General features: G+C 32.8%; 3 protein-coding genes and 1 pseudogene across 11 annotated transcripts in view; 1 reads left to right on the forward strand and 3 right to left on the reverse strand.

Moving 5' to 3' along the window:
• Dh31-r (Diuretic hormone 31 Receptor) overlaps positions 1-27,704 on the forward strand; it is a 103,363-nt gene that overhangs the window by 14,200 nt on the left and 61,459 nt on the right. For 8 of the 9 annotated variants that reach the window (XM_071718399.1, XM_071718362.1, XM_071718379.1 and 5 more), the window contains 2 exons: positions 4,474-4,594; positions 23,192-23,302. In XM_071718399.1, the coding sequence (XP_071574500.1) occupies positions 4,474-4,594; positions 23,192-23,302 (232 nt within the window). The remainder of the gene's footprint in view (positions 1-4,473; positions 4,595-23,191; positions 23,303-27,704) is intronic. The other variant, XM_071718437.1, reaches the window with a different exon arrangement.
• LOC139779868 (UDP-glucosyltransferase 2-like) lies at positions 4,974-13,053 on the reverse strand. The gene is made up of 6 exons (XM_071718343.1): positions 12,893-13,053; positions 11,813-12,398; positions 7,849-8,265; positions 6,899-7,130; positions 6,321-6,549; positions 4,974-5,434 (listed from the first exon to the last, which is right to left on the reverse strand). Exons 2-6 carry the CDS (start codon positions 12,218-12,220, stop codon positions 5,137-5,139), a joined length of 1,584 nt encoding a protein of 527 aa, XP_071574444.1. The 5' UTR covers positions 12,221-12,398; positions 12,893-13,053; the 3' UTR covers positions 4,974-5,136.
• LOC139779872 (UDP-glucosyltransferase 2-like) lies at positions 14,263-20,105 on the reverse strand. Its single transcript, XM_071718354.1, has 5 exons — positions 19,526-20,105; positions 16,615-17,031; positions 15,989-16,220; positions 15,412-15,640; positions 14,263-14,725 (listed from the first exon to the last, which is right to left on the reverse strand). The coding sequence occupies exons 1-5, from the start codon at positions 19,928-19,930 to the stop codon at positions 14,428-14,430; spliced, it is 1,581 nt and encodes a 526-aa protein (XP_071574455.1). The 5' UTR covers positions 19,931-20,105; the 3' UTR covers positions 14,263-14,427.
• LOC139780033 (uncharacterized) lies at positions 24,219-27,688 on the reverse strand (annotated as a pseudogene).

Genomic DNA, 27,704 nt, shown 5'->3' on the forward strand with positions numbered 1-27,704 from the left:
CTTAGGTATTTTTTGAGATATAATATTGATGAAAATGATTTACTTAATTACTTTATAAGACTTAAAGAAATGGATGTTTTTAATTTTTGTTTGCAAACAAAAATTGTTCGTGAAATAAATAGTTTGATTGAAACATGCCTTGAGATCAACTAATCTGAAATTTTTTTGTGGTCGATGAAAAACATCTCGGATTGTTAAAAAGTTGAATTTAGTCAATTTTATTAGCTCAGTGGAATTTTTTGGATTTATTTGATTGGTTATTTATTCTGAAAATTTTTTAACTAGTTGTTCATAATGTTATTTGAATCCGAACTTTAATTAATTTATTGTTGCAATGCTGTCTATTATTCATTTATATAGAAAGAGTTTAGTTTAAAGCGTATACCGGCTTTAAATTGGAATTTTATTCATTTATAAACTGGGTAACGCAAGCGGAAAACGATAAATCACGCAGTTATACGCGTACCACTAGCTGGAACAATGGTATACATCATACTTTCCTTATTAAAACAAGAGATTTTACGAAAACACTTAATATAAAATTCATTTGGTTTATTGTGGTATGTTTTCATTGTTCTATATAAACGGTAAGATCTAAAATTGAATATTATATGTTATATTAGTTTGTGCGCGGAAGAAAAAGCTATTGTACGGTACACAATTTTATTTTTACTCGATTAATATGCTATTTCTGTAATTTATCGTTTGTTTATTTCTTCTGAGTTTATGCAGCAGTATTTTTGCTCTCTCTTAGCGTTAAATTTAAAAGAAACGCAGCTATTTCATGAAAGCTACGTTACTGGGGCTTGATGGCAACTTTATGGGCGTGTCCTATATACATACATATATATCTGTATTACTATGAGCATTTGTGCTAAAAGCAACGGTCAATTTTTAGATAGTAGTAATGCTTGCCATTCTAGCCTGCATGTAGCATACTATATATTGTGCGTTACCTATAAACTGAGACAGCGTCGACGTAAGATAAGAGCGTGATCTCGTAGAATACGTGCCTCCACGTACTGCAACTGATGACGGTATTTACCAATACCGTCCACGTATTAAGCTCGTAAAAACTTTCATGCTATAGACATTTTACGGCCAATTAATTTCTCGATACTCGCTATCCATCTTGAAGCACGAGAAAAACAAAGACTCATTTTTTACCAGTTAGCGTTAATTATCTAATTTCTAAGTTTGCGACTTCTTAAAACTAATTTTTTTACGTATAATGCTAGAGTATTGATATTATCGGGAGATGAAAACCATACAGGAATATTTTGCGCTAAATACATGATGAGAATACGGGCGAAAAAGACTCGCGATCTCTAGACACGGTTACTCAATAATACTCATTCAAATAAAACTCAGAATGGATTGACTATATTTAACGCGACACGGTGGAGAAATATAGGTTAAGGTTTTTTTTTTTAAAGCGTGATTGCCTCGGCATTGAGTTAGGGAGACGACTGTACCAGTGTTAAAATAGAAAAGCCTGCTCCATAATTGAACATCGAAATCTTGTTACTTTCGGTTTTGATCTCACTCAATTTTATTTTCGTTTTACTTTGATTTTTCAATTATCATCCTCTTCTACCCACGTATATGTAGCGCACTTTCAATCAGCCAAAAGTCCGGACGATAATATCCGTTTCCTATTGTAATGAAAGATACAACGTGTAAAATGTAACGTACGTATCCGGTCTTTTTCAGAACTCAGGTCGTCAACGATGATGCTTTACGAATTTGTTGAAAATTTTCAACGAAACGTTTTTAATTGCTGTGTGTGAAAATATACTTTTTGTTGAATTGTGAAATACTTTTTGTTGAAATATGTACTTTGTGTTGAATTGTGTTTCAGTCACTTACATTAAAAACCATTAACGCGCATTTACATCTTGTTTTACTTTGCATCAATTTTAAGCGAGCTGTGCTTTTTACATCGCATGAATATCTTGTTTCACTCCAGGTGATGTGGAATTACTGCCATAAAAATGCCAGCGATCTAGGTATATGTATACATATATGTATATGCTTTTTTGGCGCGGCGTGAAATTTCAGTGAAATGTAAATGCACGAATCTTCTGGCAAACGGGTGTGTTTAATTGAATGTTAATTGACGGTTTGCTATTTATCGAGCTGTTTGATTTAGGAGAGCCGTGTCACATTTATGAGATATGGGAATCGCCGATTTTTCACTAATAACCATCGATATTTGTCGTTCGTATTTGTCGAGCGCGGTTTCGAAATGGTTTACAGACAGTTTATGATCAAACGCAGTGATAGAAGAAAAATATTACATTAAAAATATATAATGTCCTCGGTAGAGATTTCACGTTCTGTTTTCATAGAAAATTAATATTTGATATTTTCATGGTGAACTGCATTTATTTTTGCATTAAAATAACTTATTTGTATAAGTTACACGGAAAAAAAAGATTAGCTACTATAGCTAAAATAGTCGTAATATATGGATAACTAACATTTTTTGCAACGAGAGTAACATTTTTTGCAGTGAGAACTAAAGGTTTTACTATAAGTATTGCTGAACTATAGCTCTCGCTGCAAAAAATATAGCTCTTGCTGCAAACAATATTAGTTATCCATATTTTACGATTAAATTTAGCTAAAATTTTTTCCGTGTATTTTTGCAATATAATAATTTTATTTTAGATAATATATTAATTATACCATTTGTGAATAATATTTTACGAAATTAAAATATTCTTTATTTACAGCATTTCAAATTGTCAGTATAAAGAGAAATATAATAAAAATGTTTTGTAATCTCGTTAATTAATACATAATTTTTATTTGCAAATCTATATTATATACGTTTAGCTATGTAAATATATATAAAAAAATAAGTCAAGAAAATATTCAGTCACTACATGTGACTTTATTTGAACATTTTATGTTTTCATTTTTTTCATCGGTAAAAATTTATTTAAAGATGTTTATTTTGAAGTTATTTATAATATTTTTGCCGAAGAATATGTAAATAGGACGTGGGTAATTTTCGGAAATTTACCCTATAATTAAATTAAAGCTGTAATATATAATGAAAAAAAAATTTGTCATTTTAACTTCACAAAGAGTATGTAACGAATGTATAATTGAGGTTCTATATTATTGGTTATATGTATATCTGGTAAAATAAATTATGCGTTGAGTAAATAAGTAAGAGCTTTTGTTCATCCAGATCTGCTCGCAGCGTAATCCGTATACATATAGCATTCCATACGTGACATTACCGTACAAACTAACTAATTAATGAATAAGTGGAGTTCTGTTGGCTGGATAATAAATGTACGCACTGCAAAGCCGATAACGTCTGTCAACTAGGCACTGCACGCTTATTTACGACGTTCTGAAGCGTTCCAATAATGCGTTTTTATGTTGATTGCACTTCAAGCTATAACAATGCTAGTAATTACGTGTACAATACGAATTTCATTATCTATTGTAAATATATTTTCCGTCATGATTAATGTTCATGTTACAGACGATTTCGTTCGACGTACATTTTCGACGGAAATAATTAATATCTGAAATACAATATTCATATAATGATTATTTATATGACAAACTTTTACGAGTATCCCGACTGTGAGACTCGAAAGCTTCTTCGTTCAGCGCGTACGGCAAACGGTTTTATCGTAAAACGTTCCGCTTCATTATTTGTCTCGACACCTCGACCGGATGCAATAACGTTCATTTCTATGCAATAAAGTTATTACGGGTCGTGTCGTAGTCTAATGAAACGATTTCCTCAATAATGCGTTGAAATCTCTAACGGCGACGATTTATATCCATCCATTCTGCAAAGTTTCGCAGTAGTTATGCTTTATGTGATAAAATTGAAGCGATGATAACTTTCACGAACGATCGACAAATTGTCAATGTTATAATGAATATCGAGAGCTAATAAAGTCGGACGCAAATGCAGAAAATATTCAGAATGCAGTGAAAATATAGGACTATATAAGTTTGGAACAACAGAGCGCGGAATATCAATTTTATAATTCCAATCAGTGGAACTATATCTTTTGTGCGAAGTTCTGTTATATTTTATGCTCCTTGGAAGATTTTAGTGCATTGATTTTTCATTTAATGTACAGGATTGATCTTAAGCCTAAGAAACTATCTTTAGAAACTATATATGTACTATTATATATTAAGTCGTCTGTATAGTAATCTCCAATCTCCAGTTTAAATTCATATTTCTATATTAAAACGAAATTAAAGTATCCTCGACATTTTTTCTCGCTAATTGTAAGAAATAGGTGCTGACTAACGTAAAATATTAACAAAGGCTGCAATCATGTTTCTAGTTGTAGATCGTGACGCATGTTAAGTAGCCGTACGTTACAGAGTCAAATTATGCCGTAACGTGTACCGGACATTTATTACTTATCTTTATACTTTTGCGACTGCAATTCATTAATATTCCACGCGTCGTTTGCCGAACAGATGCCGGGAAACACAACGATGGGTAGCACGCTACTCGACGAGGAACTTCGTCGAATTCTGCAGGAACGTGAGCAAGAATGCACGAAGCTGAAAGCCGCGAATACGACGTTGCCGCTGCCGGGTAAAGTATTTTTCATGTTTGAAAATAAGCGAAATCGACCAAGCGGGAGCAAAAATGACGAGTAAAATTGCGCAGAGAGAGCGCACGCAACGCGCCTTTATTGTATGTAACGCGACATATCGTGAATTTTATCAGGCCCATTTGCTTCATCTTGGTGCTCGATCAGTTAATAGTGATTGCACATTAATATATCGAATTTTTCGTCTAGATTAGATGGTTCGTTTATACACGAGTCCATTGACAAATGATAGGAAAAAATGAAAGTATTAGCGTTACACGCGCGCGTGAATATCAATGCATGTGTTGAAGCGCATACACGTATGTATATTTATATACATATAAAAATATATTTTATATACATATATATAAAACAGACAAGTAATTAAACATATATTTTATTAAAATGCTATATATAGCATTAAACGAGACCGTTATTCTTAATAAACTGTCTTAAAATTCTTTCTTCGTACGTATAAAAAAAATGTAACGATCTCTAAGAGGAATTTACTACGGCAAAGAGAAATGTTATTTATACAGCATCTTCACTTGTTCTTCTTTGACTTCATTGCTGCATTGTCCTTTTTTGCACAAGTGTACGATCCGAACAAGAGATTTTTTAATTTTCGAAGAATAAACAGCGCGATATAAAGCACCGTGATAACTACGACGAATATAAAGGCGTAAACGTCTAGTAGACACTGTTGCCACCAATAGAGGTTAAGTGCCGGTGATTGAAGTATGTTCCCGTATTTTGCGATATACTCCACCCAAAATACAGATGTATTCAAGGCACTCGTCGGTCGATCGAGGAATTTCTTCGACAATTTTTTTACATTCTCACTGAAACGAGTAAAAGAAAAAAAGTTTGTTAGCAATCAATATAGCGGGGTTAATGCTTATATAGACAAAACCTATTATATTATGACAAAACTCAGAAATTTGTAATGAGCAAAATTTTTCGTCATATCACGTTTTTGTTTTATGCTGGATCATGAAATTTTGACTTTTTTGTAGCTATAAAAGTGCACGACTTTTATATAAATTTTATATTTTTCCTCTTTTTTTTATTCGTCCTGTCCGGTTGAAGCGTTTGTTCTTATTATTGAACCTTTACGCGTAAAACGTGTTTCATGTGGATTCGTGCAGTTGGAATGGATGTGGAATTTAAAGCACATTCCGATTGATTAGAATTGACTCACGATATGCATTGGAGAGTAAAGCAAGATTTGGTTACAATAGAGAGTACATGCTCTGTTTATTCCGCGATATGAACGGTGCAACCGGTTGCGGATCAATAAATGGGCTAATAAGATTTAAAGCAGTAAATTTCGACTTTTCAAGTCCTTTTAATATTCTGATTGTTAGTTGCACAATTTTATTATGTTAACGTTAAGTAGAATAACATTTTTTTTAGTTAAATAATATTTTGTTATTAGAAAAAATACTAAATAAAGTCAAATATAATAGACGTATATAATATATATTGTACGTATATTATATTTGACTTCATTTAGTATTTTTTCTAATAACAAAATGTTATATGAATTATGACGTTATTATCGCCGTTACTAAACGTAATATCTTATGTAAATTCAGTAGAGGTACATTCTATGTTTGCAGTTTCTCTCGATCAATGTTATGATTTCATTAAACCCAGATGAACACGTTACAATTAGCAGACAATTGTACAATGACTTTCCAATGTTTATAGTCTTTAAGGACTTACCGATAGGAGGGATCCTTCAGGATGTTATTTATTGCCGAAGTTAATTTTTCCTCGGTGACTTCGTTTACTGAATTAAGCGAAATAGCCGCCTTTTTGTTGACATAATTTTTAATGTTGACGATTTGATCGCCAAACAGAGGGATACCAATCATAGGAACTCCGCAATAGACTGCCTCTTGCGTCCCAAAGATTCCGCCGTGCGTAATGAAAGCTCGTATGTTTTTATGTTCTGCGAAATTCATAGTGACACTGTTTTTTTTTCTTTATTGTGAAAATATTGCGATTGGGAATTGAACAAATGCACAGTGCACAAAACTAATAATAATTTAAAAGATGATAGAGTATTTTTTCGTACAGAAAACCAATTATTTGATTTCTATTTAGTTCAATGTTTTAGGAATTTGATTTGACTGTACGTAATTTTTAATATGCAAATATTACTGCAATATACAAAATTTACGAATTTTTATCGGAAATCATAATCCTCGAAACAATTATGAAGGAACAAAGTTCGTTACTTTGACAGTCTGACTCTAATGTGTGAGTACATAGGAGAGTGACTGGCAAGAATTACATACTGAGAACGGAGATCTGCGGGAACCACGATTGCGTCATGACGTTCTTTGGTAAACCTGGTAACAGATCCTCTTTCTTCGCGACCTTCATCAGTACGCGAACCGGGGCAATCTTCTCGAAGGACGCGTAAATTTGTTGTATCATTTCTTTAGGAAAAGTTTCGATCCTTACCATGGAACCGAAAGTAAAGTAGATGCAGCCATCCTTGCTCTCGTCCAACCATTTTTGTACTTCCTATATACATATTTCTATATACATATTCTTAGAGCAAATAACGATGTTAAGTAATTCTTCCTGATTATCATGAGATATACACGTGGATTATCACATGCACAACATATTTTTAAATGCATGGAATTTCGAAAAAAGCATATTTTAAGAATATTGCTTGCAAGACGATATGAGATGTATTTGAAAAAAAGAAGAGTATCTAAAAAAATTATTAAATATGCACTGAAAACGTAGTCATAGTTTCATAATTGCTATACGCATAATTATGTATAATCGCATTAATATGTCAATGAAATATCAAACATTTTTGCTCATTTTTAATGAAAATTTTGTGGCAAACGTGATGAACAGTCTAGTTATTATCAACATGTATATTAGAAACAAATACTGTTTTAATAAAAATCTATTTTATAAAAAATATTTTAATAAAAATCTATTTTATATATCTTTGCACGTAAAACATAAATGTTATTTTGTTCTAATTTTTTATTAATATCACGTTCTGCATGTTTATTTAAATAATAAATTTCATATCAAAAAATTTCATTAAATTTTTTTTAATTTTATTTAATTAGTTATTTTCTCATTTTTATTTGATCTTAAACGAAAGGAGAAAACGAATAAAACTATATTTACGATAAAAAAGATCTCGATTCTACTCATTGTATCCAAGAAGAACGCGCTACGAATAATGGAAAAAGAGATTATCATTGAAACATACCGGTGACGGTGGATTATCGTCCTTGAGATGCAGACCACCGACCTCGATCACGTTAGTGGTCATCGGTCTGATTCCGTTTATCGAGTGATGACTATTGACCAGATACAAAGCTACATCACTATATAAATCCTTGATATGCGGCAAGTCCATGCCGAAGTGCTCCTTTACAAATTTTAATTGGGTATTCGTATGATAATGCAATTGCCAAGAGAGATAATTCGTCAATAGGAAATTTGTCAAACGTTCCTTGAAATTCATGTTTTGGCCGTACTCCGAGAAGAAGCTCGGGATGTAAGCAGGATTCGACGGATTGCCGGACACCTCGTTGAGCCAGTCATGGAAAACGCTGGCTACCGTGGTGACTATGGGAACTTTGAGATGACGGCCGAAGGCTAGATAACACGGTGCCGCGAACAACTGCACATATTGTCAATTGATTGATTAATTATTTGCGCTCAATAAATTACATCTTATATAATTACTCGCTTGATATTGAGTGCGCATCTTTGCACCGCGGATCATGATCATTTAACAATGCAGTTAAGTTACAGTTGGACCTTGACGCGATGACTTTGAGATATCACTCGTAGAGAGGAGAAACAAATTATTATGATACGTTGCGTCGCTGCACATGGCGAAGAGAAAAAATAGATATGACGTTCATATCAAGTAACAAGATCGAATACGTGATATCACGCTGAAATATTACATCGAAATTACTGATTTAATGAGGCAATTCGGGGTCGGTATTTAGAACTCGGCTCATAACTATGCAGCATTTTTCGCGAAATTTTTTGTGAAAATGGTGCTTTTCAACGACTGACAAGTTCGCTAACTATCTATTTAATTATACGCTAACGTTGATTACGTCACATCTCTCGAGATTATAAAATTTTTGTGTTACCAGTATACCTACAGTTAACACATCTAGTCTATTCTTGCATCATTTATTCACTATTTTGCATTTAATCATTTGGAAACAAGTAAAAGCTCGTTAGAACCTCTAAACACTGTGATATTCACTGAATGAGGCAAATTGAATAACGTAACAAGTATCATACAACTCATATCGAGATTCAAACATTCCCGGTTTATTATATTGAGTGAGGCTATTTCACGTGTCATTATGGGCCAGTCATATTAGACAAATTTAGGGGGTTAACCTTCAAATTAATCTCCCCAGATTGCAACCACCATGAATCGCTTTGATTTGAGGTACTATAAGTAGGATTTATTTTGCTTTGCAAAATTAACGGGGAATAAAAAGTTATTAACAATATTATCAACAAAAAACGCGATTTTTGAGATATTTGAGAGAAAATAAAAAGAATTGCATTTTTTGTTGATAATATTGTTAATAACTTTTATTCTCCGTTAATTTTGCGAAGCAAAATAAATCCTACTTATATAGCACCTCAAATCAAAACGATTCATGGTGGTTGCAACCTGGGAAGATTAATTGGAAGGTTCGATGTCTAATATGACTGGCCTATTACATCTGTTCGTTGTAGTTGCGCTTTCTACTTTGTTTCGTTTCTCATTTTCCCTCCAGTGTGAATATACATATAACTGTTCCATTTTAAACGCAGAAAGCGCAAGGCGGCACAATTAGAACAAATAGGCTTCTTGTACAAGAGCCATGTTATTTTCATTATCGTATAACTCTTAGTTTAATTTATTATATTAATATTTAATAAATATAGATATAGTTAAGTTAAATTGAGCTATAATGCAAATTAATTAATTAAAATTTCTAATTTGACTTATTAAACCAAGATTTATTAAACCAAGATGGAATCCAATTTAATCAATTCATTTAAATAAATTATACAGTCTTTCCGTGATATATTATTTATATTATTTTAATGATATGTATATAATAGCATAATATTTGCACGCAGCATTTGCGTGCAAATATTCATATTTGCGGTGTCGCGGATCATATTTTAATGTTTCTCATTCTTGCGTCACGATATCTAAAATTTTGGGCATTATTGTGCAAATATATCGCAAAAATTCAGCACTCATGAGTTGAATTAATTAACGAAACTTGACTCAAGCGTTGAAGAATCTTTATATAATTAACAAAAAAATTGTTGTGAAAAATGCATAGTCATAAGAGTCCTAATGATTCGAGTTGTTTTGCAAAATTGGCAATTTTGATGTAATTAACACTCGTATTTCGATATCGAGGTATTGTAAGAGAGCATTTGAATTGGCTTTACGATGGCCTCGAAATTATCATTATTATTATCATTGACATAATAGGGCGGGATTTTCTGTGTCAAAAGTTGCTTTTCGGTACTAAAACGCTGCAACTTTAATAAAATCAAACAGCGTTGTCTGTCGTGCGTAATAAATATTTAATAATTAGTGAATAATTAACGACTTGCCACGTTACAGGTTGTAGCGCGAGTCAGTTAATTAACATCTTATTAAGGTGGTTCGGCTAGTACCGCTGAGTCAATATAGTCTAAATTTTTTTTTTAGAAAAACCATTTTTATGCATATATTCTAGACGCTTGTATAATTACTGGTTTTATAATGTAACTTTTTATTCGATTATGTATCAATTTATATCTACTGATATAGATAAATGTAAACAGTTCAAGATTTAGTTGACATTCGTACAAGAGAAATGTTGCGACATTGCATCTCTTCGCTGTAGGCAGCTATCATGCCAGTGCTATGTGTTCGAGTGAGGTTATGTATTGTGTTTACGTTGAAAAATAATGGAAGGTAACAAATAATTTCGATAATGGGAGATTTGCTTGCAAAAGAATGCAGTGCTGTGGAAAGAAAACACTACACAGCGCGGCGTTGCCAAATGTTCACGTCGCGCACAGCTGATCGAAAGGTCGACGAGAAACGCGACAATTCATCAGGTTTTGATTAAATTTTTGGACTTATTACACGTCAATGTTGTTTTGTCTTATACTTCACAAGTGCTAGAAGAATTAAACAATGTTATATTCAGTTTTTTGAACTTGTTTCTTTACAGATAGTGAGTGAAATTCTCGAAAAATGTATGTTTTCGGTACAAATTCTCATAAAATCTATGTTAAAAATGCCAACTTTGAGATTTAATATCTCAAAAACTAGACGTTAGATCTTCTCAAAATTGAAAATTTAAGTGTATTTAGGTTTTCTTTCTAACATTTTTAATTCATAATTTTTTCTTGACATGCTCTGATGACCGAACCACCTTAAAAACGATAATAATTTTCGTTTAATAATGTTATGTTTGCTTTTAATCCAACCGCGTTTTATTTAACTTTATTAATTATATCTCTGCATAATGTATATTAAAAATCAAGTCTTCTTTATTTATACAATTTTCCGACTACTATCTCTCTTATGTAATTTCATGATAAGAGTTTTATGGAATCGATTATTTTGTCAGACTTTAGGTGCTAGTACTATCTTATCTCGTGATAATGGCCTTATGAACACGAATAAAGTTGTACCATTTTCTCGTTTGCGCTGATTACTAATTGTGTCGATTCTTTCGTATTTCTTTTTTTTTTAATGAATACATAATATCCTATTGGTTTTTTGCAGATTATATTGAATCATAAATTTTTTAGTTAAATAAAGAGTTTTTCCTTAACAAAAATGTGTCGAATTATATTAATAGCTTAAGCTCCAGAGATATGAATAATTACAAAAATCTTATTCCGCACTTAATATTAAATAAATTTTACTTAAAAAGAAATTTAAAATTTAATTATAAAGGCCCTAAAAATTAGAAAATTACATAATTTTAGAGGATACTAGATAGTCGATAGTTCGATATCTTTTCGAAGATAAAATTAACATGAAAAGTCACAAAAAAATTTGTAATTTATATTAAAAATGTAACTTTATGGCTACGTAGATATAATTAATATATTTAATTAAATTGAAATAGTAGAAATTTTCTTATGCAACGCAAGGATGATCGAACATATATTTGAAAACATACCTCTTGTATGACGATATCATAGGGAGGATCTTGCGGTGGGTTCTTAATCAGCTCTTGTATCTTTGGGTGGTCCAACAGCGCGCAAATGGCGTTTCCAGCCATCGCAACAAACATGGATATAGACGGAGTGCTGAAACCTGCTTTTAAATCCGCCGCGCTCATATTGTTCATAACTTGTGGAAGACTGCCCTTCAGGCTGATATCCGTGTAATTAGGTATCGGCTTTTCCAGCGGGAAATGCGTGATCACATCAACCTGATGACCGCGTCTCGCCAATTCCTTCATCAGTGCCTCTTGCATGATCCAATGACTCTTGCCTTGTAACGGGAACACACCGAGGATTCGGTAACCATTAGCGATTTGGTCGCATACCAAAATCGCGAAGAGAACCGATAGCAACACCTTCATGTTGATTTAGTGAGCTCGTCACGATTTCGCGTCACTATATATTACATCTAATAACGTTTGGCACCTTACGTAATCCCTGATATGCGTAGTGACTAGGCAGTACTTGTTATCGTAGCTACTTTAGCCAATCGCAATTACTCATCATACTTCTGGGGGGGGGGGGGGGACATCAGTAGAACTGAAAAATAAAGTAACACGTAACGTGAGAATCGATAAAGATAAGGCTTCTTGCGTTTTACACATTACAGATGGACTTTACCTGCTACTTGCTACTAAAAATTATTACGCGCATAAATTATTGACATAATAATCTCCATTATCTCTTTGTTATCTACACGGAAAAAAAAGATTAGCTACAATAGCTAAAATAAGTCGTAAAATAGGGATAACTAACATTTTTTGCAGCGAGAACAAAAGGTTTTGCTACTATTGCTAAACTTTAGCTCTCGTTGCAAAAAATATAGCTCTTGCTGCAAAAAAATTAGTTATCCCTATTTTACGACTAAATTTAGCTAAATTTTTTTCCGTGTACGTATGCATTTTGCACATGAAATTGCACATTGTTGTACAATTACGAAATAAACGCTTCAGTCGTAATTTTTGCGATTTCGTAAATGATACGTAACACTCTAAACTGTGTGCACAATGAAGAGAAATTATAATATTACTCACTATTCGATAACACACGACAATTTTGTATCAAATTGTAACAATCGGCGGAAGAGATGATTTAATGCTCCAAAATATTGGTTACTGTCTGAGATCTCGCAGAGAATGTCTGTCACAAGTTCATTGCAGTCAGTTGGGTGATGAATACTGACCGTTCTTCTGCTAGACTCTAGAGGAAAGATACACGATAATGGAGATGAGTGTGGAAGTGGTGGTGGTAAATAAACGCCTCAGGCGTTGCGTTCCAAGCGTGCAGAGCGTGCTGGAGTCCATCTGTCAAAGTCGATCTGAAAACTTTTACGATATACGTGATTCAGAATATACATTTTGCAGATTATAATTTTTATTTTATTCTTTGTATTTTTTTGTGATACACACGATTTTTATCTGCATATATTCGTGCGCGCGCATGCACACATACATACACGCACATACGCGCGCACACATACATATATGTATATTATTTATATTTCGATTTAATATTTTTAAATCTTATTATATTAAGAATTTAAAAAAAGTTAGATTAATTTAAAATTCATTTGAAAAATTAAAGAAATAAAAAGAGAAATTTAAAATAAATTAAAGAAATAAGAAATATAACAAATATAGACCGCCAAATTTATATTAAAATTGTTAATTAATTAAATTATTATCATTTACATTTTTTTCAAAAGTTTTTTGACTAATTTTATTATATATCGTCACTACACATATAATATCAAATATTATAATAATATTTGTGTACGTAAATGTTCTTTCTGGTTAATTACTGTATTTTTAAAGTATATATATGTAGATTTTGGAAAAAATAGATGTCTAAAATTAACTTTGTTCAAAAATAGACGTAAGATCAATGCAATTAATCAAGTACATAATATACATATAGTATCAATGTTATAATCTGAATTACAATTTTTAGTACTGCTATCTATATATTAAGTAAGAAGTATTTAGCTCTCTCATTTACACTTTGTTATATTAATTCGTTGGTTCTCTGCATGTATATTAATAATAAACGCTGAAATATCCAGGTGAGAAGTTAAGAAAAAACTTAACATCGAGACTCAAAAACTTGGCGTGCCCAAATAAATAAATTAACCTTCACTATAAATATTAAGAATGCTATTAGTTTTTATAAACATTATTGAATATATATATCTACGCTATGGTTCTAGGAAGAAATCTCCCTGGAAAAAAAATATATAGAGGAAAGTGCCCTATTATGAGACAGGATCCTAATATGAGATATGTTAAGCTAAAAGGCCCTATATAGGCCCTATCTGTTGATCCCACCATGAAAAAACCCCGCCATCTCATATTAGGATCCTATCTCATAATAGGGCACTTTCCTCTATATATATAAAACAGACAAGTAATTAAACATATATTTTATTAAAATGCTATATATAGCATTAAACGAGACCGTTATTCTTAATAAACTGTTTTAAAATTCTTTTTTCATATGTATAAAAAAAATATAACGATCTCTAAGAGGAATTTATTACAACAAAGAGAAATGTTATTTATACAGCATCTTTTCACTTGTTCTTCTTTGACTTCATTGTTGCATTGTCCTTTTTTGCACAAGTATGCGATCCGAACAAGAGATTTTTTAATTTTCGAAGAATAAACAGCGCGATATAAAGCACCGTGATAACTACGACGAATATAAAGGCGTAAACGTCTAGTAGACACTGTTGCCACCAATAGAGATTAAGTGCCGGTGATTGAAGTATGTTTCCGTATTTTGCGATATACTCCACCCAAAATACAGATGTATTCAAGGCACTCATCGGTCGATCGAGGAATTTCTTCGACAATTCTTTTGCATTCTCACTGAAACGAGTAAAAGAAAAAAGTTTGTTAGCAATCAATATAGCGGGGCTAATGTTTATATAGACAGAATCTATTATATTATGACAAAACTCAGAAATTTGTAATGAGCAAAATTTTTCATCATATCACGTTTTTCTTTGATGCTGGATCATGAAATTTTGATTTTTTTGTAGCTATAAAAGTAAAGCGAGATTTGGTTACAAAAGAGAGTACATGCTCTGTTTATTCCGCGATATGAACGGTGCAACCGGTTGCGGATGAAATTGGCTAATAAGATTTAAAGCAGTAAATTTCGACTTTTCAAGTCCTTTTAATATTCTGATTGTTAGTTGCACAATTTTATTATGTTAACGTTAAGTAGAATAACATTTTTTTATTTAAACAATATTTTGTTATTAGAAAAAATACTAAATAAAGTCAGATATAATAGACGTATAATATATATTGTATGTATATTATATTTGACTTCATTTAGTATTTTTTCTAATAACAAAATGTTGTTATATAAATTATAACGTTATTATCGCCGTTACTAAACGTAATATCTAATGTAAATTCAGCAGAGGTACATTCTATGTTTGCAGTTTCTCTTGATCAGTGTTATGATTTCATTAAAACCGGATGAACACGTTACAATTAGCAGACAATTCTACAATGACTTTCCAATGTAGTCTTTCAGGACTTACCGATAGGAGGAATCCTTCAGGATGTTATTTATTGCCGAAGTTAATTTTTCCTCGGTGACTTCGTTTACTGAATTAAGCGAAATAGCCGCCTTTTTGTTGACATAATTTTTAATGTTGATGCTTTGATCGCCAAACAGAGGGATGCCAATCATAGGAACTCCGCAATAGACTGCCTCTTGCGTCCCAAAGACCCCGCCGTGCGTAATGAAAGCTCGTATGTTTTTATGCTCTGCGAAATTTATAGTGACACTGTTTTTTTTCTTTATTGTGAAAATATTGCGATTGGGAATTGAACAAATGCACAGTGCACGAAACTAATAATAATTTAAAAGATGATAGAGTATTTTTTCGTACAGAAAACCAATTATTCGATTTCTATTTAGTTCAATGTTTTAGGAATTTGATTTGACTGTACGTAATTTTTAATATGCAAATATTACTGCAATATACAAAATTTACGAATTTTTATCGGAAATCATAATCCTCGAAACAATTATGAAGGAACAAAGTTCGTTACTTTGACAGTCTGACTCTAATGTGTGAGTACATAGGAGAGTGACTGGCAAGAATTACATACTGAGAACGGAGATCTGCGGGAACCACGATTGCGTCATGACGTTCTTTGGTAAACCTGGTAACAGATCCTCTTTCTTCGCGACCTTCATCAGTACGCGAACCGGGGCAATCTTCTCGAAGGACGCGTAAATTTGTTGTATCATTTCTTTAGGAAAAGTTTCGATCCTTACCATGGAACCGAATGTAAAGTAGATGCAGCCGTCCTTGCTCTCGTCCAACCATTTTTGTACTTCCTATATACAACATTTTTGCCCATTTTTAATGAAAATTTTGTGGCAAACGTGAACAGTCTAGTTATTATCAACATGTATATTAGAAACAAACACTATTTTAATAAAAATTTATTTTATATCTTTGCACCTAAAACATAAATGTTATTTTGTTCTAATTTTTTATTAATATTACGTTCTGCATATTTATTTAAATAATAAATTTTATATCAACAAATTTTATTAAATTTTTTTTAATTTTCTTTAATTAGTTATTTTCTCATTTTTATTTGATCTTAAACGAAAGGAGAAAACAAATAATACTATATTTACGATAAAAAAGATCTCGATTCTACTCATTGTATTTAAGAAGAACGCGCTACGAATAATGGAAAAAGCGATTTTCACTGAAACATACCGGTGACGGTGGATTATCGTCCTTGAGATGCAGACCGCCGACCTCGATCACGTTAGTGGTCATCGGTCTGATTCCGTTTAACGAGTGATGACTATTGACCAGATACAAAGCTACATCACTATATAAATCCTTGATATGCGGCAAATCCATGCCGAAGTGCTCCTTTACAAATTTTAATTGGGCATTCGTATAATAATGCATTTGCCAAGAAAGATAATGCGACAATAGGAAATTTGTCAAACGTTCCTTGAAATTCATGTTTTGGCCGTACTCCGAGAACATGCTCGGGTTGTAAGCAAGATTCGCCGGATTGCCGGACACCTCGTTGAGCCAGTCATGGAAAACGCTGGCTACCGTGGTGACTATGGGAACTTTGAGATGACGGCCGAAGGCTAGATAACACGGTGCCGCGAACAACTGCACATATTGTCAATCGATTGATTAATTATAATTATTTGCGCTCAATAAATTACATCTTATATAATCACTCGCTTGATATTGAGTGCGCATCTTTGCACCGCGGATCATGATCATTTAACAATGCAGTTAAGTTACAGTTAGACCCTGACGCGATGACTTTGAGATATCACTCGTAGAGATGAGAAACAAATTATCATTATGACACGTTGCGTCGCTGCACATGGCGAAGAGAAAAAATAGATATGACGTTCATATCTCAAGTAACAAGAACGAATACGTAATATCACGCTGAAATATTACATCGAAATTTCTGATTTAACGAGGCAATTTGGGATCGGTATTTATAGAACTCGGCTCATAACTATGCATTTTTTGCGTTTTTTCCGAAAATAGTGCTTTTCAACGATTGACAAGTTGGCTAACTATCTATTTAATTAGACGCTAACGTTGATTACGTCACATTTCTCGAGATTATAAATCCTTCGTGTTACGAGTATACCTACAGTTAACACATCTAGTCTATTCTTGCATCATTTATTCACTATTTTGCATTTAATCATTCGGAAACAAGTAAAAGCTCGTTAGAACCTCTAAACACTGTGATATTCACTGAATGAGGCAAATTGAATTGAACGTAACAAGTATCATACAACTCATATCGAGATTCAAACGTTCCCGGTTTATTATATTGAGTGTGGCAATTTCACGTGTCATTACATCTGTTCGTTATAGTTGCTCTTTCTGCTTTGTTTCGTTTCTCGTTTTCCCTCCAGTGTGAATATACATATAACTGTTCCATTTTAAACGCAGAAAGCGCAAGGCGGTACAATTAGAACAAATAGGTTTCTTATACAAGAGCCATGTTATTTTCATTATCGTAATTCTTAGTTTAATTTATTATATTAATATTTAATAAATATAGATATAGTTAAGTTAAATTGAGCTATAGTGCAAATTAATTAATTAAAATTTCTAATTTGACTTATTAAACCAAGATTGATTAAACCAAGATTTATTAAACCAAGATGGAATCCAATTTAATTAATTTATTTTAATAAATTATACAGTCGTTCCGTGATATATTATTTATATTATTATAATGATATGTATATAATAGCATAATATTTGCACGCAGCATTTGCGTGCAAATATTCATATTTGCGGTGTCGGATCGGATCATATTTTAATGTCTCTCATTCTTGCGTCACGATATTTAAACTATTATTTAAGGTTGTATATAGCCGAATGTTGTGCAAATATATCGCAAAAGTTCAGAACTCATGAGTTAAATTAATTATATCGAGACTTGACTCAAGCGTTGAAGAATCTTTATAGCAACGAAAAAATTGTTGTGAAAAATGCATAGTCATAAAGAATCCTAATGATTCGAGTTGCTTTGCAAAATTGGCAATTTTGATGTAACACTCGTATTTCAATATCCAGGTATTGTAAGAGAGCATTTGAATTAATGGCTTTGCGATGGCCTCGAAATTATCATTATTATTATCATTGACATAATAGGGCGGGATTTTCTATGTCAAAAGTTGCTTTTTGGTACTAAAACGCTGCAACTTTAATAAAATCAAACAGCGTTGTCTGTCGTGCGTAATAAATATTTAATAATTAGTGAATAATTGACGACTTGCCACGTTACAGGTTGTAGCGCGAGTCAGTTAATTAACATCTTATTAAAAGCGGTGATAATTTTCGTTTAATAATGTTATGTTCCAACCGCGTTTTATTTAACTTTATTAATTATCTCTGCATAGTGTATATTAAATATAAAAATCAAGTCTTTTTTTATTTTTACAATTTTCCGACTACTATCTCTTTTATGTAATTTCATGATAAGTGTTTTATGGAATCGATTATTTTGTCAGACTTTAGGTGCTAGTACTATCTTATCTCGTGATAATGGCCTTATGAACACGAACAAAGTTGTACCATTTTCTCGTTTGCGCTGATTACTAATTGTGTCGATTCTTTCGTATAATTTTTTTTTTTTGGAAATGAATACATAATATCCTATTGGTTTTTTGCAGATTATATTTAATCATAAATTTTTTAATTAAATAAAGAGTTTTTCCTTAACAAAAATGTGTCGAATTATATTAATAGCTTTTGTGTTATAAAGAACGCCGAAAGCTTTTCTCGCGGATTAAGCTTCAGAGATATGAATAATTACAAAAATCTAATTCCGCATTTAGTATTAAATAAATTTTACTTAAAAAGAAATTTAAAATTTAATTATAAAGGCCCTAAAAATTAGAAAATTAGAAAATTTTAGAGGATACTAGATAGTCGATAGATCGATATCTTTTCGAAGATAAAATTAACATGAAAAGTCACAAAAAAATTTGTAATTTATATTAAAAATGTAACTTTATGGCTACGTAGATATAATTAATATATTTAATTAAATTGAAATAGTAGAAATTTTCTTATGCAACGCAAGGATGATCGAACATATATTTGAAAACATCGGGCATACCTCTTGTATGACGATATCATAGGGAGGATCTTGCGGTGGGTTCTTAATCAGCTCTTGTATCTTTGGGTGGTCCAACAGCGCGCAAATGCCGTTTCCAGCCATCGCAACTAAATTGGATATAGACGGAGTGCTGAAACCTTTTACTTCCGCCGCGGTCATATTGTTCATAACTTGTGGAAGACTGCCCTTCAGGCTGATATCCGTGTAATTGGGTACCGGCTTTTCCAGCGGAAAATGCGTGACCACATCAACCTGATGACCGCGTCTCGCCAATTCCTTCATCAGTGCCTCTTGCATGATCCAATGACTCTTGCCGTGTAACGGGAACACACCGAGAATTCGGTAACCATTAGCGATTTGGTCGGATACCAAAATCGCGAGGAGAACCGATAGCAACACCTTCATGTTGATTTAGTGAGCTCGTCACGATTTCGCGTCACTATATGTTACATCTAGTAATGTTTGGCACCTTACGTAATCCCTGATATGCGTAGTGACTAGGCAGTACTTGTTATTGCAGCTACTTTAGCTAATCGCAATTACTCATCATACTTCTGGGGGGGGGGGGACATCAGTAGAACTGAAAAATAAAGTAACCCAACGTGAGAATCGATAAAGATAAGGCTTCTTGCGTATTACACATTACAGATGGACTTTACCTGCTATCTGGTACTAAAAATTATTATTGCGCATAAATTATTGATATAATAATCTCCATTGTTACAAATTGCACATTGTTGTACAATTACGAAATAAACGCTTCAGTCGTAAATTTTGCGATTTCGTAAATGATACGTAACACTCTAAACTGTGTGCACAATGAAGAGAAATTATAATATACTCGTTATTATAATTACTCATTATTCGATAACACACGACAATTTTGTATCAAATTGTAACGATCGGCGAAAGAGATGATTTAATGATCCAAAATATTGCTTACTCTCTGAGATCTCGCAGAGAATGTCTGTCACAAGTTCATTGCAGTCAGTTGGGTTATGAATACTGACCGTTCCTTTGCTATAGGAAAGATACACGATAATGGAGATGAGTGGAGAGGTGGTGGTGGTGGTGGTGGTGGTGGTAAATAAACGCCTCAGGCGTTGCGTTCCAAGCGTGCTGGAGTCCATCTGTCGAAGTTGATCTGAAGACTTTCACGATATACGTAATTCAGAATATACATTTTGCAGATTATAATTTTTATTTTATTCTTTGTATTTTTTTGTGATACACACTATTTTTATCTGCATATATTCGTGCGCGCGCATGCACACATACATAGACACACACATATATATGTATATTATTTATATTTTGATTCAATATTTTTAAATCTTATATTAAGAATTTAAAGAAGTTAGATTAATTTAAAATTTATTTGAAAAATTAAAGAAATAGAAAGAGAATTTTAAAATAAATTAATGAAATAAGAAATATAACAAATATAGACCGCCAAAATTTATATTAAAATTGTTAATTAATTAAATTATTATAATTTATATTTTTTTCAAAAGCTTTTCGACTAATTTTATTATATATCATCACTACACATACAATATCAAATATTATAATAATATTTGTACACGTAAATGTTCTTTCTGGTTAAATTACACTATTTTTATTCTCCGCGCTATTTCTGTCAACTAATCGTTATACTTGTACAACTATTACAATTGAAACTTTTGTAACTTGTACTTATACCTACAACTGGTACACTTGACTTTTTACGCTAGTAAGAAACAAGTTTATAGACACCTGAAATGCTTTACGTGCGTATATGGTTGAACAAAATGTAATTGATCGAAATACAATAAAGTTTACGATATTTTAATAATTATTTTAATAATAAACTTTTTTATATTAACTTTTGAAATTTACGTATACTAACGTTCAGTCAGTAAAATGTTTGAACTTAACATTTTTATATCTCTTTAACATTTACACAACACTTAAAATTCATTGCTTTTCATGCAAATTTTTTCGTACAAGCACACATAATGCGTAAATGTGATGCAAAATAAACTTACAATTGGAATTAGCTGGATTGTATTTTATAAGCTTTTATTCCGTATATAAAAATAAAATTTATAGATTTGTCTTCTGTTTGCAATTAATATGTAAGTTTCATCAAAAAAAATTTCCTAATGACATCTTCGGGTAAGATTTTTAAACAATTTTGGGATGAATTTTAGTCCAACAAAAATTTAGTAACAGGTCATTTGTAGTAAATTGTTTTTATTTTCCTACATTTTAATAAAATAATTCAACCTTAAAATTCTATTAAAATAAATCTTGTTTGATTAATTAAAAGATAAATTTTGATATACATTTATATTTTTATTTTACTATAAGAGAACTATAGATTAAAAAAGTTATTTTTGTTCTGAACTATTTGCAAGAGATCCGATCAAGAGAATTTTTGCAAATTTAATTGCATAAAGTTCTCTTGATCATATCGGAAAACTCCATAAACCGTAAAGATATAAGAATTTCCAAAATGTTACATACCTTGAAATAGTTTCTGACGTGAAATGCTCGCCAAAGTGATCTGTTAGACGTTTGGGAAATGCAAAATGTGTTCTACATGAGACAAAGAGACATTCTATGTCCGACATATAAATGTTAATGTTTAAGTGACACATGAACAAAATTTTTGTAATGTAAACGGACGCAAACATTAATCCTAGAAAATTTGTTCTATCTCCGTAATATTAACTTTTCAAAATGTGCGGTTATCTGGCTTCGTGGAATTCGAAAGGGAAAATGTTCTATGTGGCTTTTTCAGTTATTCTTTCTGTACGATCGCGTATGTCGCCATTCTCTCAGACTAGTCATACGAGAGAAAGAAGAAAGTGATTTATTTTCAATAAAAGTTAGCGCAAAATCGCAAGAGATCTTGGATGAAATCCATGTTATCAGCGTTTCTTCGAAACTTGAATCCTGTGAGCAAATGCGAACTTTCTCGAGCTTGTAACCACGATGGAATCCCTTAAACGTGATTTTGCATTAATACAGAGCAAAGTTAGTTTATTTTTTCTACATGGATTCTTGTACTCTTTTTATGCATTTATGAATAGTTTATATATACGAAGAAAACGTATTAAGATACAAATAGCAATTTAATAAAAGACATACAAGCTCAAGATATATTAAGACATGATATTTTTATATCATGTGTCTTGATATTCCATATCAATTATGAAAATATGTAATAGAGTATGCTATAATTTATAATATATCTTGAAATATATAAATCGGTCAAATTTTTTGTACGCCTGCAATACTTTTGTACAAGTGCAGATCGGCTTCGAATTTGTTCTATTCTCCTAAACGAGAAGATTTTATGAGCCTCTTGCGAATCTCGTATATGTAGGGAATGTGTCTTTTGTGCTTCGGGATATATTTCTTTTTTAGTGGTCATGAGTAATATGTTACGAATTGTCTTTTTTTACGACCGTCATATATTGCATGAGAAAATTTACCCAATTTGCTGTAGTCAACTGACGCGGCGCTATGATATTTTCCTTACGATGTCATTATATTGCTACGCAATTTTTTATATGTTGAGATTTAATCCCGGCGCGCTGTCAAACGTTAGCAAACGCATTTTACGAGGTCATTGACCTACCATTCTGTTATAATCTTTTATTCAAACTCTTATTTCAGAGCCATATTGTCGATTCACTTTCGATGGATGGTCCTGTTGGCCGAACACTCCAGCGGGATCAACAGCTTATATACCATGTCCCGATTTCATCACTGGCTTCGATGCATCACGTAAGTACACGCTAGTAGCTGCAGCAATGCGATAAAATTAATCACGCTGTCGTTTTTTCTCTTTCCGATGAACAATCAGTCGTTATTAATGGTCGTTATAACTAATGACTACTACTGTTATTTTTCATTTGAAATTCTACTTGCTCGAGTGAAATAAGTCTTGGTTGTGTGTAATTAACATACGGCAACTATCTTTATATTCTTTCGAAAAGATGATTCGAGAAATCACATTCCTAGGCATTTCAAATTCCTCTTATCTTATATTTTTACCATTTCTCTTACTTCTCTCTCTCTCTCTTTCTTTCTCTCTTTCTCTTTCATATTACAGATAATAATAAATGACTTGCATTTTGATAATATACATTAATTGATAATATTATCTTCAGTAAAGATAAAATACTTAAAATATACTTTATATCTCAATTTACTTACCCGATGATATCAACTATCTTCATTTGTTTTTATGAAAAGCTTGTGTCGCACGATCTATAATTCACTGAAAGAACTTGCGAATTCTCTGCTCATAAGTCCCATTAATACATCAACAGATATGTTTAGTATCCTGGCTCGCCGTTCGACAGTATTATTTTTATCAATGCTAACACGGGAACATATAAATATAATTTGAATTATTCGAAATCAGTTTAAGAGCTTCAAAGTCGCATACTTTAGAGTAAAAAAAATTCTATTACTTTCTTCGAAATTATTATAAATCGTGTATTTTAGAAAAAGATTTTTTAAAGGAGATATTAGAAGGTTTGTTTGAAAAAAGTCATTGTATGCCGCAAAGAATGCATCCATTATTTGCTTCAAAAACGTACTGATAGTAAATAATATAATATATAATGCATATTAAATAATATATGTATAATTGAGACAAATGGATACACGCTGTGCAATGCCGTATCTATTTAAATTGCTTTGAAAAAATCTTTATTATTTAACTCACATTGCGCATTTACTCCTATAATATTTGTAAAAGACTAAAAATATGCGTATCTTTATTTTATTTATCTTATATAAGTCGAACTAGCAACTCTTATAATATATGCATTTATCCCTACGAGAAACATTTTAGTTTGAAAAACTGAAAAACTTTAGGCATGACGTATCTCCCAAAATAGAAAATCGATATTTCAATGAGAATGCATATGTGCGTGTGAGTATATTATTAAAAAGAAACTTGCGCACTAATAGTTTAACTTATACAAAAATACACTTGCAATTCAATTATCAATTATACAATAACGAAACAAAATAATGTTTATCGTAATAAAATATTATTGCGGTGGGGGTACGCGCATAATACTCACTCGCCATAGTATTTAGTTCCTTCGACTCGTTTAATTAACAGTTTTTAAGTCGATTTGTCTTCAACAATAACATTTATAAAAATGATTGTATAAAACAGTCGTAATCGTAGGGTCTTGCATTTTTCGGAATTTTTCGATCAATTGATCGTATTTTGCCATTTGTCGGAACTCCCGGAACGACGGGAACATCATCGCAGCCATAAAACAAGAATACGTATTATCAGCCTCAATGAGGCCTTCCATGATGCTAAACGGGACTTCGTAATTTACGTGGCACAACAAGTTCTTGAGAATCTCGGTCATGATCGAGATTAATATCGGCGAGAAGATATTGATTAATTCGGGCAACCGTTGACCGATTCTCAGACCAAAGGATTCCTTGCTTGAAGATTCCATACATTCTTGCAACGTTTTCGCATAGAATAACCGCAAATAAGACCTCGCATCCTGTTTAGGTGACAAGTCAGATGAAAATCTCATTAGCATATAATCGATGACTTGTGAATTAATAGACGTGTCCCAATCAAAGCACGTCCGAACGTAGGCAGTGACGAAATCATTTATGAGTAAACGCACAGTTTTATTGGTTAGACAGAAGTGTGAATTTTTAAGAGATTGAGGCACGTCCTCATTGACGAAAGATATCTTGCGCAACACATCGATGAATATTTTAGAACGCGCTGCGTGTTTGTCCATATCCCTTGGGAAAATGTACAATATCAGAAAATGTCTCGCTCTTTCAGATACATAAATATTGACGTGGAATAAATATTTTTGAAGTATATTCTCGACGAATTCTTCGCACAGAAGGTTGGAAACGATTGATTTAAACATTGCCAAATATTCAACAGTATATTTGTTTATCTTCTCGACATCTAATCCCATTTCTTGAAAATTATCTATCGTTTTGAGCCATAGATCAAGATATTTCATGACATATTCGTCGGGGATGTCAGGAAACAGCTTCATTTCCTAAAAGAACCCTTCATCTTCGAGATTCAACGTCGACATAGTTTGACAATATAGGGACCAAGTTTCGGGTTTTGGCTCTGTAAGGAACAATTTCTGGGCCTAAGCTACTTCGTTTTTTCAGAAATATTTCGGCACACGTGTTGCTCAGAACAATACTCGGTCGATAAGTCTCGTACAGTTCGACGAAAGCTTCTATTCGTCTCTTTGTTAATTTGGGCAAGAAACGCTTGTATTTATTGATGCCGATCGCCAAGGGAGTGCGCTTAGTCGTATTTTCTTGTTCGGGATTCAATAATTTGAGAAAACGCACTACCAAATCCGGATTTTTGTGAAAGACCTTTTTAACAAATTCTACAGGCAGCACGAATCCCTTTTCCTCGATCATTTTACAAACAAAATCATCGTCGCAAGCCATGAACAATGGATAAGCGGTTTGAATGCCATAAGTAGATGCCACTGCCGTGAACATTTGCTGTGCGAAAACCGGATCCTTGCCGGACAATCGATGTGCGAGTGTAATCACGATACGCGTCCTCGTATTTACGGAAACGTAAGGAAAGAGACGTTCACTGCAGAAGTACGCGACGTCGATGATCTCCTTGTGGCTGCCATCGAAAAACCAGGAGGCCTTAAAAGCCCGGTTTATTATCGTCAAGTCCTCGTCCTTGAGCGCCGACGTTATTTCCTCGTGCCTCTTCTTCTTGACGGCAATTTCCACGCGCAGTATAGGCAGCAATTCTGGCGGAAGTTGCTCAAGATCCTCGCTATCCTGATGCAAAATCAATCTTCCGATTCAACGCCACTTCTCACCAGTGGTATCGCCCGGTATCTTTTGAATCGCCTGCAGATAAGACATCTGCAAGTCGCGAGGTATCTCGCAGTCCATTGTGACGTTTAAAGGCAAACGGCGAACGAAACGAACTAAACGAAAATATTCTATATATGTATAATATATCCCGTAAATAGCGTGTGCGAATCTCTGCTTTATCCTCTTTCGTTATCCGGAATTGTCACCTTCGCTCAAGTAAATCTAAACAAAGATCATATTCGTACAGTACCAGTCAAAAGTATTGCATTACTTATGGAAAGGGAAGTCGTTACTTAATGCAGAAAGACATACATAAATATTATAAAATTTTATTTTAGTACTGTTATTTTATGCTTTGATAGGAATACTTTGAGAAAAAAAAACAAAGATCTTAATGATTTAATTGAGGTTGAATAATTATCGTTGACGATGATATATAAAACAACGCAATTAAATCATTAAAATTATTTGTTTGTTTTCTCAAAGTACTTTATTAAAGCATAAAATAGCATAAAATACTAAAATAAAATTTTATATCATTTATGTACGCCTTTCTTTATTAAAGTAACAACTTCCCTTTCCATAAGCGATGCAATACTTTTGACCGGTACTGTATGTTGTCATTCGATTAGCGGAAAGTCAAATCGATGTGGGATCGACGCTCGCGGTAAACATCTTGGTAACGGAAAATTTCGCGTGGAGAATGCACGTCACGCGGTCACTGCAAATTTAGAATATTACCGTTCTCGAAATGCACGATGCGCGATATACAAGCGATGCACAATGCACAACCGAGACCAAGTCCAACCGCAAAAACGTAAGACCGTTTCTTCATCAGCTGCGCGACAGATCGGCTCTATCTTGGCCGAATGCGGCACGTAACTTGATATGTATCCGTGTACAATTAACTGCAAAAGTTACTCGCACGCACTAATTAACTGTCACTACAATCTCACGCACATCTCTCTCTCTCTCCAACCGGCTACATTTAAATTAAATCTCATCGAATTCCGGTCGATTATATAATGTTTTATAATGGTCTCTTCCGCGAACTTTGCACCGTGATATCGTGGCTCGCCTTTCTTCCTTCCGACCTGTTCACTTCGACCGGAGAATTCACGAAACGATCGATCAGCGATGTGCTTGAACTTGCCAAAGAACTGTACAAAGGCGAAGGAACGACCAGGAGCGACAGCCTCGAACGAGAACCGCATACGCCTTGTATTTCACACGCGAGGCCCGACAACGTGTTAAAAGCAGTAATGTATCATCTTAGAATTGTACTACGAAAGTTAGTTGCCCCATTGTT

The sequence above is a fragment of the Temnothorax nylanderi genome, unplaced genomic scaffold (genome assembly GCF_030848795.1).
Source record: "Temnothorax nylanderi isolate EJ_2023f unplaced genomic scaffold, tnyl_v1.0 TNYL_tig0006_pilon, whole genome shotgun sequence".
Taxonomy (NCBI): Eukaryota; Metazoa; Arthropoda; class Insecta; order Hymenoptera; family Formicidae; genus Temnothorax; species Temnothorax nylanderi.

Excerpts from the sequence above, each read along its gene's own strand:
- LOC139779868 (XM_071718343.1), bottom strand. The coding sequence starts at position 12,220 with ATGAAGGTGTTGCTATCGGTTCTCTTCGCGATTTTGGTATGCGACCAA. Across the intron at positions 8,266-11,812 it reads ATGATATCGTCATACAAGAG|TTGTTCGCGGCACCGTGTTA; the intron begins GTATGTTTTCAA and ends CAATATGTGCAG. Across the intron at positions 5,435-6,320 it reads CTGAAGGATCCCTCCTATCG|TGAGAATGTAAAAAAATTGT; the intron begins GTAAGTCCTTAA and ends TACTCGTTTCAG.
- LOC139779872 (XM_071718354.1), bottom strand. The coding sequence starts at position 19,930 with ATGAAGGTGTTGCTATCGGTTCTCCTCGCGATTTTGGTATCCGACCAA. Across the intron at positions 17,032-19,525 it reads ATGATATCGTCATACAAGAG|TTGTTCGCGGCACCGTGTTA; the intron begins GTATGCCCGATG and ends CAATATGTGCAG. Across the intron at positions 14,726-15,411 it reads CTGAAGGATTCCTCCTATCG|TGAGAATGCAAAAGAATTGT; the intron begins GTAAGTCCTGAA and ends TACTCGTTTCAG.